The following is a 17,047-nucleotide window of genomic DNA, read 5'->3' as shown; positions in this document are numbered from 1 at the left end:
GTGTCAGATATTCTGCCTTTTACAAAGTCAGATATAGTGATTGATGTGGTATGGAAACAATCACAGTCACCGCATCGCCTTTGTCAATCTTTCTAACTCCGGCAACGTCTGCTCTCCAGCTTCAGACATCAAACGCTCACTCTCATGAATTATTGAAATGCAGCGGGGAAGGGAATCCCCGGGGGAAACATGTTCTAGTTTCACAAATAGTATCTGCACTATACTTGGCAACAACAAGCATCTTTGGAAACAGGGAGAACCTTCTCAGAGGCGCCATAGGGCCATCATGCCCCATCTCTGCCCAGGCTACCTGCCACGGCCTGGCACCTACAGCGGGTGGCGATCTGTGCCCTGCAGCAGTCCTAAGCAGGCTGCACAAGGACAGCTCTCTTCACATTTCCATAAATTGGTGCGCCATTGTGCACCAGCCAGCCACCTAGGATTGGCCATCGCGCATGTCATCAACCCACCAGTTTCCAAGTTTCTTCAACAGGTCACTGAGAGAGCAGAGCCTTACCCTGAGATGATACCACAACATAGTTACGTGTGACTATGTAAACTGGTTAAAATGTCACTAATCAGGCTGCCCTTCGAAATGAGCTCAAAACGCGGAGTAAAACCCTCCAATGCCAAATTCACCGGTGTCACCTTAAAGAATGCTCTGCTGGAAACTTCACTACATTAAGTAGTCACATAGCAGCAATGTATACAAGCACCAAATCAAATATCAACACCCCTCCGTACCATCTGTTTATCGTATTTTACTCAAGGCCCCATTCCAAGTAGGCTATGGTAATACCACGCCTGGTAAATAGGAGAATGAGGGATACCCGGTTTTGTGCACCTGATACCGCAGTTTTTCCATCTTTTCACGCAGTTTGTTTTGATCAAACGTAGTCCAGTTTATCCTGTTGAAATCTGAAAGTTTCAAATATCAGATGTGCGGGGAATCCTTCAAAACCTCGAACACAATAAAGTGATGGTTGCATCATAGCCACGGATAACTGATCACTTTATTTATTTATTGTTGTTTCAAAAGCACCTACGCCACTTCCTGGTAACTTTAAATCACAGAACATGCACACACAATACAGCCTGCAAAACAAACCAGCAATAAATAGCATTACATGTGCAATAATTCCAAAATACATTGTGCAATTATAATTGAGTCACAAAAAAACAGAATGAGGCTATTCTGGAAAGGCCAGTTATAACAGGAGACTTTGTGACGTCTGAAATTACCAAAATACTCCCTCTTTCTCAGCACAATTGGAAGTTTGTGTTTACAAGTGGAGGCCCAATGGCGTCCCCACCATACAAGCAATTCTTTGGTTTATGGATTACACAGGTTGAAAGAAGAAGCCAACGTCAATGTATCTGGACACCGAGGCTTGCAAACAGGTAGGTCCTTTGCTCCGTAAGGCACATTGTAGGCGAGATAAGACCTTCATTTGGATTATGTTTGCTATAAATAACTAAAAGAGGCTTGATGGAGCCGGAGCAGTATTGCCCCCTCCTATGGGTTCAGCAAGTTATCTGGCCAGCGAAAGCCCCATTCCACATCCAGGAACTTCTCCTCTTCAGAGGCCTTCTACTGTGCAGTCTTTCTCTCAGGTGTTGCGAGAAGAAACATTTTGCGTCTTCCTTGGACCACATGAATATAGCCGAATTATGATTTTCAGTCCAATCCAAGAACCCATACGAGCTTTGTCGGTAAGCCAACTGCGGCAGCAGATTATGAGACCCCAGCTGCAGACTCTTTCTTGGGGAGTTCACCTGGCGTGATGTTATTTGACCATAAAACGGTGATGATTGCTCTCTTATGTACAGCACGTGCATCTAGTGTCTGCCCTTTTGGAGCCCAGGTACATTGTCATGTAGTGTACTCTGGGCATCATAGTGGCTTGAACTACTGTCACTCTGTGCTCTTCCTGCAAGCAGGGGTACATTTTGGCTAAGCTGTAATGGTGGAAACTGGTAGATTGCTTCATCACTGTTAAAGAAAGCCAGATGCCAATTTGCACCACCGAATTCCTTACTGCCATAGGCGCTGGGATGTAGCATAGCCATGTGGCCATCTTCTCCAGACAGACCACTAATGTCTACCTTTTTCCTGCCTCCCCCTGAAGATGTAGCAGGGCCTCACTGCCGTCCGTTAGGGGTCACCAGGGGTAGCTCCCGACCCTAGCTTGCTCGATGGTATTCTTGGCACTATCCTTGCTACCCCTTGCCTCATATATTAATAGTGCACTAGCAGGAACAGGAAGCAAAAATGGCTCTTCCAAATGTGCTCAATTTATGCAGTTCCAACAACTGCCCTTTCCCTAGAAGTTCATGAGCAAATAGCGGTTAAGGGGTTAAGGATAGGAAAGAAGTCAAACCTGCGCAATCATTGTGTGTGATTTCACCTCTGTTACTTTGGCACTTGGGTGAATTGACATCCATGCAGACTCTGGGTCTCTTCGGCACAACATTAACTAACGGGATCACAACCCTTATTCAAGTGGGCAATCTTGCAAACTTAAATAAAGCAGAAGTGGTAAATGGCTGAGGTGTGTGGAACTCCATAAAGCACTGATCATCTGATGACATCAATTAGTTAGAGAGAAGATTCTTTGACTTGAATGACTTTTACTGAGGCACGAAATGTAACAAAACATGTTCCTTCACAAAAGTAGTTATTGCATGTGACATGCTGAGAATCACACCACACAGTTCTTTGTCAGAGTATTCTTATTTCTTAACTCAGACTATAAAAGGCAGTAATTTTCGTCGACATCTTCATTACATCTAATGCACATCATACTACTCCCAAATGGTAGCTAGAATTGAGGTGGATGTGGTTGTTGTCTAAACTGTAGCAGTGAGTGGATTCCAAGCCCAGAGCAGAGTCTAATCTGCCCCCTCTTCCAGTTCCAACGAATCCTCTGTGCCACTCTTGTGGCCTCCGTCTGACATGAAAAGGTGAAATGAAAACACTTCTAAAACTTATTTACGGCGGCCCTTTTTTAGGCGCTGATCGAATCTGTCATGGTGGCACGACTGAGAGGGAACGATGGGAGATTAGCGAGGCCTTGATAGCTGCCTTAAACTTGTTGGTAGAAAGCTAACATTGAATGTTCCATTGAAGGGAATTCCTTAGCTTGACCCCTAGACTGAAAAGGCTTCTACCCCCACTGAAGTCAGGGAGAAGGAAGCTGGACAAAGCTCCCAATTCTTGAAGACCTCAGCAATCTGCTGGTCAAAGGAAGCAAGGTTTTATCTCTCAGGGACCCTGGTGTAGTCCCTTGAGTGCATATCATGGTTTTTATCCAGCTCTTTTATATGTCTAACTAGATGTAGTTCATGTAATTGAATCTAGATTTCTCCAGAGCCTTGCCTCTATGCCCTGACATGTTCATGTTACTGCTTTACTAGTCAGTCAGTCACATACTTTTAATCGATAATTTAAAATCATAAAGACACGAATACATTATTATCACATTTGTGCAAATCCAGCAGTAGTATAGGTTGTATACTACTCGTCACCATGTATTTTTTGACAGGTGGCCACGCCCCTTTGACCACGCCCCTTTGGTCCGTGTGTCTATATTGGACGCGTTCCAAGTCTGCTTTTAATCGGGGTTTTAATCGGTCCTTATAACGTATTGATAAGATTATAGCATTTTATTGTTATATAGGTCGTTATTTTGTGAATCATGGCTTATAAAATGATACGGCGATGAAATAAAAAAAAAAAAAAAAAAAAAAAAAAAAAGCGTATAAAACGATAAGTTAGGATTTGTGAATCAAGGCTTATAAAATGATACGGCGATGAAATCATAAAGCGTATAAAACGATAAGTTAGGAATTGTGAATCAAGGCTTATAAAATGATACTGCGATGAAATCAAAAACGTATGAATCGACCACGCATGCAGGAGGGTTGCTAAGAAGTGGGGGTAGTGTGAAATACGAGTCTACAAACATACCGCGGGGCGTGTCTAGTATGTTCACAGAGGATATAAGCCAGCATTCCGAGGACCGTGTGTTAAGAAACCCCCGCTTTTTTCCGACAAAGAAAAGCTCGAGCTTTAAGACAACTTTGAGAATGTCTTGCTCTAGCGTGGAAGCGGGACCCCTTGGAGAAACTATAACAGCGATGCTGAAGGAAGCGGCAAATGCTGCAGACGACGCTGCAGAACTCGACGATAGTGATAAGGAAAATTGCGCGCCAACAACGCCTGCGGGTACTACGTCGGAGATGTCGTCGGCGATGCTGAATAAAAAGCCCGAGACAGACGTCGAGGCATCGGCTATGCCGAATATAAAGCCCGAGACCGGAGCCTGCGAAGAGGCGGTTGGTGGCGTTGCTAAAATGGCGAGCAATACCTCCGATGCTACAGACGGCGGTGGAAGAGCGGAACCAAGTGAAGATGACGAGGGTATTGACCTGCAAGAGCCTGAACCCGAGGACTCCAGCGACTGTACAGAGATGGATTCCGGAGAAGAATCTGTAAACGAAACAGAAAAGTGCGAAGTTGGAAAACGAAAAGTAAGTACGAACCGCAATTTTTCGGCAAATCCTCTGGGGTGTTTAAGAGTGTGATGATGAGGCGTGTAGTTGTGAGGAAGGCTGAGGTCGAAAAACCCCTTTTTTCTTTTTATCAGCAAAAGAGAGGAGGAGGAGCCCCAGGCGACAAAACCGCTAGCACGACTATGGAAGTCACACAGCCATCGCTACGTTTTTCATGTCTCTGCTGCTCAAGACAGAAAAAACTTGCCGTAACGCATAAAAACTGCAGCTGTAAGCGCTTAGACGCAATTGTACAATTTTGTCGTGGTGAAAGTTGGAGCACGGATCGATATCGCGGACTTTTGACAGCGATAGCCGCGATCATAAAATTGTGCTTAAAGGCGGGGTGGTACGACGAATGCGAAGGTTGTAAAATTGACGACCCGAGTCAGTTGCATCACGACTGTCTCACGACGGGTGATGAATATGAAGACAGTTTGATACGGAAACTATGTTACAAGCTGGACCCCTATAAGATTATGGCGACGTTGGGGGCGGTCTATGGCTTGAAAGAAATGTCAGTACCCGAAGATTGTAGTAAGATGATTGCGAATGTTTTAAAGTATATTAAGAGAGTACAGTCCCCATCAGAGCATGTGAAAAGTATGTATGAAGCGGGTGATGAAGACATACGCTTGATAATGAAACAGCATTTGAGAAGGAAGAATTACCGTAGATATTTTAAGATCAAGTATCTTTACAGGAGTTTAAAACCGAGGAACATGACATTTCTTAATGTAGAGTAAATGAAAACATGATGATCTTCGCGATTGCTACTATTATGTATGTGTGTTTTTCCGTTGCAGGAAAGTGTGTTTCGACACATGGTTGAGATCGGCGTGCGACCGAGCGTTAGATGCCTGGAAGACGCTTTTTATTTTCTGATCAGAGCAAAGATGGCGTACCCCAAACCAGTGTTTCGCCCGACCGCGCTATGTCGTAACAAGCGATGTGAAATCATCGAAGAGCTTGAAAAAGAACTGGGTCAGAAACCTAGAGGCTTTTACGACGTTGAAAAGAGCAAAATCTTCTTGGGCGCTGACGACGTGCTCGAAGATTGCATCGACAATTATATCAGGCGGACATTTTGCACCCTAGGAACTACTCTGAATAAGAAACAGTTTTTCAATTTCATGAATACAATATCTGATTTGTTTTGTCGAGCCTTCTTGAAGGGGCGTGGGGAGGATGTAAGAAGACTGGTACCGTTCATAGCTAGCAAAATCCAAATATTGATTCTACGTCACGAGTTTTTGAGAGCATTGTGTTAAATATCTATGTTTTTATCGTTATTATCGTTTATAGCGCTGTACATTCCTATATTACCAGTTTAAATCATACACTGTTTAATTCGTGTGTTATTAAATAATCTACTATTGTAAAATAAACCGGCTTCTAGTTCTGATTATTTGATAAAGAAAAATAATAAAACAAAAGTGAATTAATAGAATAGGGGGGCGGGAGTAGGGGTTGCGGTATTTTAGTTCAAGAAGCGCTACGATGCAGAAGCTTTTCAAAAGAGTTTATTACAACCCCTCGAAAGTTGGTAGTTTTGGCGGTGTAGAAGCCTTGTACAAGGAGAGCAAAATCCACAACGACGGTGTTAAAAGAACACAGGTACGCGACTGGTTATCGGGCGAAGATGCCTACACGCTACATAAGGGGTCGAGAAAGCGCTTTCAAAGACGGCGTGTGATAGTCAGCGGCTTAAATCATCAATGGCAAGCGGACCTTCTAGACGTCCGTGAACATGCCGCGGTTAATGATGGTGTAAAATTTATATTAACGGTGATAGACGTACTGTCAAAGTATGCATTCGCCGTTGGCCTGAAGGAAAAATCGGGGAGCTCGGTCACAAAAGCCTTTGATTACATTTTCAGCAGCGGGAGAATTCCTAAAAAGTTACAAACAGATAGAGGAAAAGAGTTTGAAAACAAGACGCTAAAAGCTCTGCTGAACAAGTATGGTGTAAAACATTTTGTTACAAACAACGAAGTGAAGGCGGCGATTGTAGAAAGATTCAACAGAACTCTCAAGGCACGAATTTGGCGGTATTTTACAGCGTACAACACATTTCGTTATATAGATCGTTTACAAGATTTTATTGAAAGTTACAATCATAGCTATCATAGAACCATTAAGACGTCCCCTGTAGAAGTATCCCCGCAAAATGAGTTGAAAATTTGGAGAACTGTGTACGGGTCCGTGTTCACCAACAACCCTGTTTCAAAAAACACGCTCAAAAAAGGTGATCATGTTAGGGTATCTAGATGCAAGGGGGTATTTCAAAAGGGGTATGAGCAGACTTTTACAGATGAGATCTTTGTGATAGACAAGATTTCCAAGCATTCAGGCGTTACAGTTTTTAACTTAAAAGACTATGCTGGGGAGGAGGTCGAAGGGTGTTTTTACAAAGAAGAGCTGCAAAAAATAAAACAGGATCAAGATCGTGTGTACCGTATTGAGAACGTTTTGGCAAAGAAGGGGCACGGGGCACAAAGACAGTGCCTAGTTAAATGGCGGGGATGGCCTGATAAATTTAATAGTTGGGTCTCTGAGAGTGAATTAAAGGATATACAAAGTCTACAACAGCGGATATAGGCATTTAGGTACCGCGGAAGCGCCATGGAGGTCGGACCTTTTTATCTGACGCTCCCGAGTAACGCGTCTTTGGACACTTTCCCTAATAACAAAATTTCAAATTTTACGGTGAAACTAGCAAAACCTATTCATCTACAAGGAGATTGGGAGGTGGCCCTAACAGAAATTCAGTACCCGCACACGTGGGACACTTTTGAAACAGAGGATGTTAGATTTACGGTGGTACGCAAGAAGGAAAGCGCCCACGAACTTTCTTTCCCGCCGGGGCACTATGACAACATACGAGACATTGTAGAAGTAATGAATAAATCCATTGGTAACATATCGGAACTTGTTGACCTTAGATTAACGTATGAACCACGACTTCGAAAAGTGCAGTTGAGGAATGCTCAAGACTACGGTATTTTGGTGCGTGAAAAACTGGGGAGAGTGTTGGGGCTGACGCCTAACGTTCACCACTCTTCATCAGCGGGGAAAGCCTACACGGATGTACACGGCGGATTTTATATGATGTTTGTATACTGCGACGTGATAGAGCATCAGAGAGTGGGGGATAGCTACGTGCCTCTCCTCCGGTGCGTGGAAATCACAGGCAAGAATAATAGCATGATAAACATCATTTACACCAAAAGAGATTATGTACCGATCAGCAAAAAACATTTTCACACAATAACTTTGGAACTGAAGGACGATTTGAACACTAATATAAGATTTAAAGTGGGTAAAGTCATAGCGAAGCTTCATTTCAGGCCGCGACGTGGTGAAGTGTACTGGAATAATGATTTTACCTGAAAATTACGGCGACGCGTCGCTCTATAGGGATTACTATAGAGCACAAGCCGGCTCAGGCCTCCCGGGGTTCCACGGGGCACCTATTATGTACGGGGCGGGTGTTGGCGGTATATTCAGAAGCCTTTTCAGAAAAGCAGTACCGCTTTTAAGAAGAGGGTTCCAGTTGGTAAAACCGCACGTGAAAACCGCTGCAGCAAATATTGCCCGAGACGTCGCAGGGCACGTTTCGGGGGCGGTGATGAAAAAGTTTACCAAAACGGGTCAAGAAGGCTCAGGTTTAATCTATCTCGAAAGAGGAAGGAAGAGAAAAAGGGGTGTATCACTAAGGGGGCCGCCCGCGTTCCTTCAAAGCGTTGTGAAGCGCCGGCGACCGGCTCAAAAGAGTTCGCTTAAGACCCGGAGAAGACACGGAAAAAAACGAGTCTCTAAGGGCAACATATTTTAAATCGGACCATGGCCTCCGTCCCTTGCGGTTCCCAGGAATGCACAAAGTCAGAGTTGGACCTATTCCAAGTACCACCAACGCAAACCAGCATTGAAAGTTCTCTATATGTCGAAGTACCGCCACTTTCAGCCCTGTCAGACACAGCCCCCTTAGAGTTCTTCATAGCTCGGTCGGATGACTACCTGGACCTTTCAGCTACCCTGATTTATCTGTCGTGCAAAATTACTAACGCAGACGGATCCGATTTGGACGCCGCAGCCCGAGTGGCGTTTTCTCCATACCCCATAGCCTCACTTTTTAACCAACTGGATGTGAGCCTCGGCGACCGGCTCATCAGCCAGTCAAACAACACGTATCCATACAGGGCTTATCTCGAAACGGTACTTAATTATGGGGACCCCACTTTAAAACGCCAACTTTCTGCAGGTCTCTTCTACAGAGACACCGCTGGAGAGCACGAGGACACGACTTTAAACGGTGCTAACGCGGGATTTAAGAGCAGAGCTAGCTTTACAGCCCGAAGTCGTAAAGTGGAACTGATTGGGCAATTACACTGCGATTTATTTTTCCAAGACAAATTAATGCTTAACGGTCTAGATGTGAAGATTAAACTGATTCGAAATAAAGACACTTTTTGCTTAATGAGCGGCGACGCAGAAAATTACAAAGTGCATATCTTAGCGGCGTCACTATTTGTGAAACGTGTCAAAGTGAGCCCGGTGGTGCGTTTAGCTCACGCCGAGACTCTGTTAACCAGTAATGCCAAGTACCCCATCGAAAGAGTGGAGCTCAAAGTGTTCAGCATCCCAGCCGGTGCGCTACTATCGAATACTGAGAATATTTTTTTCGGATTTTTGCCAAGAACTGTAATAGTAGCGCTGGTCGATAACGCAGCATTTAGCGGTGAATATGGCAGAAACCCCTTTAATTTCAAGCATTATAATATATCTCACAGCAGCCTCTCCGTAGACGGCCAAGCTATACCGGCAAAACCATACACGCCGTCATTTGGAACTGGGGGTGTGGCTAGAGAATATTTGGGTGTGCTGCAAGTTGCTGGGAAGTACGCATCAGACCGACCCTTCTTTGTGGATCGTGTAGAGTATTCGAAAGGCTATTCTATGCTGGCTTTCGATCTATGCCCTGACAACGACGTGGGTGGCGGCCATTTTTCGATACAAAAATCAGGCAATGTACGTCTGGAGCTCCGTTTTAGCGCCGCTCTACCGTCTACTATAAACCTTCTGATTTACGCTGTCTTTCAGAATGTTATACAGATTAACCATAGGCGAGAGGTGCTAATCGACTATATGTGATGAATACGTGGCAACTGGAACGTTTTCTCGCCAAAGACGAGACGGCAAAACATTCATTTTTAGGTGTATTCGCAGCTGACACTCTACCAATGTATCTGGGTAATCGCCAGCGACCGCTTCATTTAATAGTCAATACAGACGGTAAAGATCAAAGGGGTCGACACTGGTTAGCAATATTTCTAACAGAAAAGGACTCTGAGTTTTTTGACTCCTATGGCGTGCCACCAAACAGTTATCTGTACCCCAATACCATATGGCAATTTTTAAAAAGAAACACTTCAGGCCTAATAACATTTCATGAAAACCAGATTCAGGATGATGTATCATTTACCTGCGGGGCACATTGTTTGTTTTATTTATTTCATAGATGCCGTGGTGTAGACTTTGAAAGCATTTTAAAAATGTATTCAGCTGATTTGAAGGCAAATGATGCTCTAGTAACAAGGTTTGTGTTGAGGCAATTACGCAGATTGAAAAGAGGCCGTGTAAATAACAGACCGATGCAAAATTGTATTTCATTCACTGATAATATACATGTTTACAGTGTTTATGATAACTAGCAGACATCCACAAGGTCTATTTTACGCTCTCATTGGACTTTTAAAATCATATTTGTACCGAACATTTTTACTCTGTGATATAAAATGTATCTAAATAAATTGCATGAAAAAAGCCCTTAACTTTACGTGTCGGTCTGACTTTTTTCAGCACCTAGATGCCACGTTAATGCACCGTGGTTTATATTCATCCTGAAATGCTTAGACAGGCTATTGTCCGCATATGGTGCCTGGTGTGCTGTCGAGGTTTGCAAAAAATATGAATAAAAAAAGGGGGGCCTAACTTTACGTGTCGGTCTGACTTTTTTCAGCACCTAGCTGCCACGTTAATGCACCGCTGTTTATATTCATCCTGAAATGCTTAGACAGGCTATTGTCCGCATATGGTGCCTAGTGTGCTGTCGAGGTTTGCAAAAAATATGGATAAAATAAGGGGGGCCTAACTTTACGTGGCGGTCTGACTTTTTTCAGCACCTTGCTGCCACGTTAATGCACAGCTGTTTATATTCAACCTGAAATGCTTAGTGGATTATACCGTTTAATTCTCGACACACGAAGACATACGTGGTATTGTGAGTTGTGGCGGGAAACTGTCGGGTTTTGGGTATAAAAACGTGAGGTCTGCAAGAACATTCAGGCTGGAGCTCTCAGGAAAGCTACGACGCTCCAACCAACGGCGCTGGTGACACCTTCATTCTCCCACCACATCGGGCGCTTGAAAAGCTGAAGCCCCTGAAAGATTTCACCACCTGATGACTGAGCACCGTTTCCATTTATGAACATGTCTGAGGACCAAGAATTGTTGGTAAGAAGATTGTTTTATGTTTTTTATATAATCCTCTAGCTCTTTTTGAAGTTGCGCTTCTATTAGCGTCATCTCTCAAAGGTTAAATGCTTTTTTATCAGGGATGTAAGCTTTTTTTCCGGCTCAGACTGTCACACTAAGACGAATTAGACTGAAGTCCCGGGCAATGTTCTAACATGTGGTTCTAATTAAGTCTTTCGCTCCTCTGTCAAAAGGTTTTAAGCAATAGATAAAATTAGGTGAAACTCGGGGTGTTTTGAATTAACTGTAACTGCTAGTCAGGAACCGTGAAAGATGCATAAAAAAAAAAAAGTGTGTGTGTGTGTGTGTGTGTGTGTGTTTGCGTTTTTTTTTTTTTTTGTTTTGCCGGACCCCGTCTGAAATGCTCTAGCATGTGGTTCTAATTCAGTTTTTCACGTCGTCGTCAAAAGACTTTTAGTACTGTTACAGCAGCTGGCATTTTAAGCAATAGGAAATATGACATGACTCTCGGTGTGTTTAGATTTTGCACATGCTCTTACCTCAAAGACTATCTGCTCATTGATCCGTGTTTTTAAGTCAAGGACTAGTCCGCCTCCTTGCTTTACAGATCATGATTTAATAACGCCCGAGGTCTTAAATAATGTCACTATATAGCCTGGGGCCAGCGAGCCGGGGTTGAGCTGCGGCTTGAAAAGCAGCTAATTTGACAACTAAGGTCTGGGTCTATTTCTGCGGTCGTGTGTGTGTGTGTGTGTGTGTGTGTACTTTTGTTTGCATGAGCTTGTAAATACGTATAGCGGTGCTTTCAAGTAATTTAATTTAAACCGATATAGGAAATGTGTTACAGCTGTTTGCATTTTTGTCTTCGCAGGAAGTGGCCGAGGCGGCAGACGCACTTTTATTCGACACTGCGCTTGAAGGCCCTAATCCTATCGCAGCCAGTCAAATTTGCGGCTTCAGCGCGCATGCTGGTAAGAATTAATTCTCTTTTCTACTGGTAGTATGTTCTACCATAGACCATGCTGATGTGCGCGTGCTTGTGCGTGTGTGTGTGTGTGTGTGTGTGTGTGTGTGTGTGTGTGTGCTTGTGTGTGTGTGTGTGTGTGTGTGTGTGTGTGTGTGTGTGTGTGTGTGCTTGCGCTGCCACTCTCAGTCTAGTTGTAGCACTGATGACTATTGAGGACTCTTCCGACTGTTCATTGCTTGAATTAAAATTGTGTTTTTTGCTCTTACTTAGATAAAACTGATGATGCAATCTCCATCCAACACGTGCAGCAATCAAATACACAACAACCGGTTGTACAAAGGAGTTCAAGGTTGCCGCCTGACGATCTGAAAAGCAAAGGTCAGAAGCGTAAAGAAGCGAGGCGGCGAGGGCCACCACAAACATTGCAGGGTGGTTTTGGGGGGAGTACTGTTGGGGGGCCTGCATTGCATGAGTTTCCACCGGTGTCTGTAAATGGTGGCGGTTTGAGAAAGAGACACTCTGGCTGTAAAGAAAAGGGTGATCAAAAGCGCAATAGGAAAGCGAATGCTAATGATAACAATTCTGCTACTCTACAGACCTTCCAGGTTTCGAATTCAAACACGCCTACCCCTGGTTGCGTTCTCCCCAGCCGAAATTCAGAACAGATTCTAGGTGTCACAACGCACCCTTGCAGCGATACTCCGGTATTAGTGCACCCCCCACCTACTCCTACCCCCAAGTCTCACTCTCAACCATCAAAGAACTTGCATGCGCAACCAGCAAACGCCATTATTCCCCCCGATGAACAAGAAATAATTTCGCTGCTTGACGATGATGACTGTTGGGGGGAAAACGCGAATGTACCCGTTCAACAAAACAGATCAAAAGCAGGGCCAGCTGTACACAGCGAATGCTCCAAGAACCCACGCTCACAAGGGGGGTGTCACACAGATGTTACAATAGGAGGAGGACCCGCCATCACCAGTCCCCCAGTAAGGTTCGCACCAGGTGCTATTCACCATAATTTAAAGACTGAAATTGCCCACAGTGCTGCAGCAAACGGGGCGTCCGCAGCGGCGCTACAAGCTCCTAGACATAACCCCACACCACCCCTAAACATTACCGCAGTAACATCAGCATGCCACGATATTTTACCTTTAATAACAAACCTTAGGGGAAGCACTCTTAACACAGCATCTATCTGCGAAGCTATTATTTTTGCTTTAAGTAATCGTGATACAGTAGCTCAGATACAAGCCATTGAACGCATCAAAGCTGGCATCGTACGTATACAGCAAAATTTAGAGAAATCACTTTCAGCTGCTTTAGTAACTGCTCAAAATCAGCTCGAGACCTCTGTCTCCTCGCGCGCCATAGATGATGTCCTAAGTGTCAAAAAACCACTTAACGTTGAGATAAAGACACCACTTGACCCCCGCAGTGGGGCTGCTGCTGCTGCTGTTAAAGCTTCACTTCCCAGCGACGCGGCTGTACTTCAGGCAATTTACGCAATTTTTCCCCTAATAAATACCCTAGAAGGATTAGGCTTGAACTCTGCACCCGTCAGTTCATCCGTTTTTAATGTTCTACGTGTACAGGAAGCTTCCGGACATATCGGCGGCATAACAGATGTCAAACTAGCAGTAGAGGACGTGATCCAAAATACTCAGACTTCGCTCGCATCTATTTTAGCAGATGCCCAAGCCAACCTTGATTCCTTGAGTCTCGACTCGGGAAACTGATAATGACCCCCAAAGAGCATAGGTCGCCGAGAAGGTCTGAAACTACAGTCGCCAAACGTAAAGAGAAATGGTTAGCCGCTAAAGTAGTCAGAAATCGGTTAGCCAAAAACCTAAAAAGAGCCAAAAACCATTTGAGAAATATACGCCGTAATATTCAAAGCAACAATGGGTATTTACCACCGAGCCCCACGCAGTTAGAGCAAACACCTCAGAGAACAGCCGTCGCTTGCGATAATTCTAGCATCAGTAACAACCCTGCGCCGGTGTTTTTAGAAAGCGTGCGACAATATCAAAGAGTTATCAAAAAATTTAGAGCTATAGAATTTTATGAAGAATTTCGTTTTGTCAATCTTCATCTCATAGATTCTATTAGACTGGCCCTAGAAGCGGTTATTAACTCTATCCAACTGCTGCTGGACCAAATGGCCCCAGACATAGGCCCCAACGATTATGTACAAATTCGCCTGAGCGGCGGTGGTCTGGCTAACTCTTTTTACACTCGCAGGCTACCGCATCACGACCTAGATGCCTCAGATTTCTTAAACAAAATTGTTGACATGATGAATAGCAATGCAGAGATTCTGGGGTCACAAAGTTTAACACTTGTTGTGACTGTGATAAAAAGTAGGGGCGGCGGTGCCAGACGGGCTCTAAATTCTGTATTGTTTACTAAGATCATTCAAAAGAAACGTCGATGGTTGATTGATTTGAACAACACAGCTGGAAATTTGTGCCTGGCGGGGTGTTTGGCAGGGTTATTGGCTCACGGTCAATCTACGGATAGAACGTTGACAGAGCAGGCACAGTTAATGCACGATGCCCTAAACATCCCCCCAGATACGGATGTCTCTTTGCAAGACATAGAAGCATTTGAAAATTACTTGGGTGTGACGATTAAAGTATTATATCACGAAGGCGGCTGGCGTTATTTCACCAGCGGTACCGCCAACAAATCTAAAATTCTGTTTGTTCTTTTACATGAAAGCCATTTTTACGGTGTGAAAGATATAAAAAAATTCCTCGGCGCTAGGTATTACTGCGAATATTGCCATTCGGCCTATACCCACAAATACAATCACTCGTGCGCAGACTTCTGCAAAGCGTGCGTTACGAACGATTGCCATGACATTGCCAACGATCTCCAAAGGTGTCCGCGGTGTCGACTGTTTTGTCGTTCTTCGGAGTGTTTAGAGCGTCATCGTGCTTTAGCCGTGGCGGGGGAGGTGAGCTGTCTCAGCAAAAAGTTGTGTGATTCGTGCGGTCTCTACGGCCCCGAAAGTCATGAATGCGAAGGCCTTGAATGCGGTGTCTGTAAAGCCCGGGTGTTTTCATTTGATTCACATCTCTGCTTTATGAGCAGACTCAAACCGCCGACCAAAACAAATGATTATATATTCTACGATATGGAGTGCCGTCAGGAAAATATCATTCACGAGCCAAATTATATTTTTGCCAGACATATTAATGGTGAGCCTACTTGGGAGTTTTCAGGTCCTACATGCGTCAATGATTTTATCAACACATTCATTACACCCCGATTTCAAAACTATAGTTTTCTCGCACATTTCTCTAAAGGATATGACTGTTATTTTGTAGTGAAAGCTCTAGTGCTTGAAAAGGTGGCAATGTCACTGATCACTCAGGGAGGAAAGCTCATGTGCGTTACAACCAAAGTACTCAATATCAGGTTTATAGACTCTATAAACTTTTTGCCCATGAAACTCAGTAAACTTCCACAGGCAATGGGTTTCCAAGAGTCTAAAGGGTATTTCCCGCATTACTTTAACACTTTGCAGAACCAAAAATACGTTGGTGCTATGCCCTCAGCAGAATTTTACGGTGTAAACTATATGTCACCCTCTGAGAAAACAGAATTTGTGTCCTGGTATGAATCGAACAAAGATCGGGAGTTTGATTTCCAGAAGGAGCTGTCTCATTACTGCCAACAAGATGTGAACATTTTAAGAGAGGCGTGTATCCGCTTTAGAGAAGGCGTCATTGCCATGTCTAGCAAGCAAATCTTGGTGAACCCGGGTCAGGCCAATGAGTATGCCTATGTTGACTTCATCGACCCCTTTCAGTACATCACTTTAGCTTCAGTCTGCTTGGCGATGTTCAGATTTTGTTTTTTAAAACCTTACACATTAGCGTTGCTACCTCGTGATAATTATCACAGACAGCAAAAGAGATTCTCAACACCCGCTATTCAATGGTTGATGTATTTGGAATACAGTGAAAAAATCACCATCCGTCACGCTTTGAGGGGCGGGGAGCTTAAAATTGGGTCCTATTTTTTAGATGGTTATGCCAATATTGACGGGGTCCCTACTGCCTTTGAATTTAATGGTTGCTTTTTTCACGGCTGTCCAATTTGTTACGCCGGAAACGATTTTAATAAGATGACCGGTTGTACATATGGTCAGTTGCTTAACCGCACAACTATTAAACAGGAGTTTTTAAAAAGACGCGGCTTCAACGTCAGAAGTATTTGGGAACACGCGTGGCGTGAGCAGTTAACATGTAATCTAGATCTGCAGACTTTTATCAAGGATCGTGACTTACCCGAGCCCTTGAAACCGCGTGATTCTCTCTACGGAGGACGAACCAACGCCGTTACTCTTTATCGAAAGGCCTCTGGTGATGAAAAGATTTTTTACTATGATTTTACCAGCTTATACCCCTTTGTTAACAAGACAAAAGTCTACCCTGTGGGACATCCTAAGATCCTTTATAAAGATTTTGGAGCCCCTCAAATGTATTTCGGTCTAATCAGATGTAGAATTCGTCCGCCTAGAGGACTTTTTTTCCCGGTGCTTCCTTACAGATTCGAGGGAAAACTATTATTTACCCTGTGCCGCTCCTGCACAGAAGCCAGACAGACCTTCCGGTGTGATCACTCTGATGACGAACGTGCTCTGACCGGCACCTGGTGCACCGTAGAAGTGAATGTAGCTCTGAAAAAAGGCTATGTGATAGATCGCATTTATGAGATATGGCATTTTGAAAATGTTTCTAGTGATCTGTTTACCGACTACATCAACTTGCACCTTAGAGACAAGCAAGAAGCTTCGGGTTACCCCCAGTGGTGTAGTGATAATGCCGAGAAACAGAAGTACCGGAGGGAATATTTTCAGAAAGAGGGTATTCGATTGCGCTCTAATAAAATCCATGTGAACCCCACTAAAAGACAGATTGCTAAACTGTTTCTCAACTCTCTATGGGGAAAACTGGGGCAGAGAGAAGACCGCTCAGAAACTACTCTAGTGACAGAGCCGGATGAATTTGA

The 17,047-nt window shown here is 44.1% G+C and overlaps 3 protein-coding genes across 5 annotated transcripts in view; 2 read left to right on the top strand and 1 right to left on the bottom strand.

Annotated features, from left to right (window-relative positions):
- Positions 1-17,047, bottom strand: part of MAP1A (microtubule associated protein 1A) — a 754,346-nt gene that overhangs the window by 228,248 nt on the left and 509,051 nt on the right. The gene's annotated exons all lie outside the window — the stretch shown is intronic.
- Positions 3,883-5,942, top strand: LOC146860451 (uncharacterized). 2 transcript variants are annotated; one of them, XM_085644323.1, is made up of 2 exons: positions 3,883-4,533; positions 5,361-5,942. In XM_085644323.1, the coding sequence occupies exons 1-2, from the start codon at positions 3,883-3,885 to the stop codon at positions 5,823-5,825; spliced, it is 1,116 nt and encodes a 371-aa protein (XP_085500449.1). In that variant the 3' UTR covers positions 5,826-5,942. The 2 variants fall into 2 exon arrangements, with proteins under 2 accessions (XP_085500449.1, XP_085500448.1); XM_085644322.1 differs by having other exon boundaries at positions 4,650-5,942.
- Positions 8,401-13,973, top strand: LOC146860450 (uncharacterized). Its single transcript, XM_085646468.1, has 3 exons — positions 8,401-9,205; positions 11,886-12,023; positions 12,290-13,973. Exons 1-3 carry the CDS (start codon positions 8,401-8,403, stop codon positions 13,759-13,761), a joined length of 2,415 nt encoding a protein of 804 aa, XP_085502594.1. The 3' UTR covers positions 13,762-13,973.

This window comes from Triturus cristatus, chromosome 3_1 (assembly GCF_964204655.1).
Source record: "Triturus cristatus chromosome 3_1, aTriCri1.1, whole genome shotgun sequence".
NCBI lineage: Eukaryota > Metazoa > Chordata > Amphibia > Caudata > Salamandridae > Triturus > Triturus cristatus.
The sequence above is the reverse complement of the archived record's forward strand: the minus strand, read 5'-3'. Positions and strand labels throughout refer to the sequence as shown.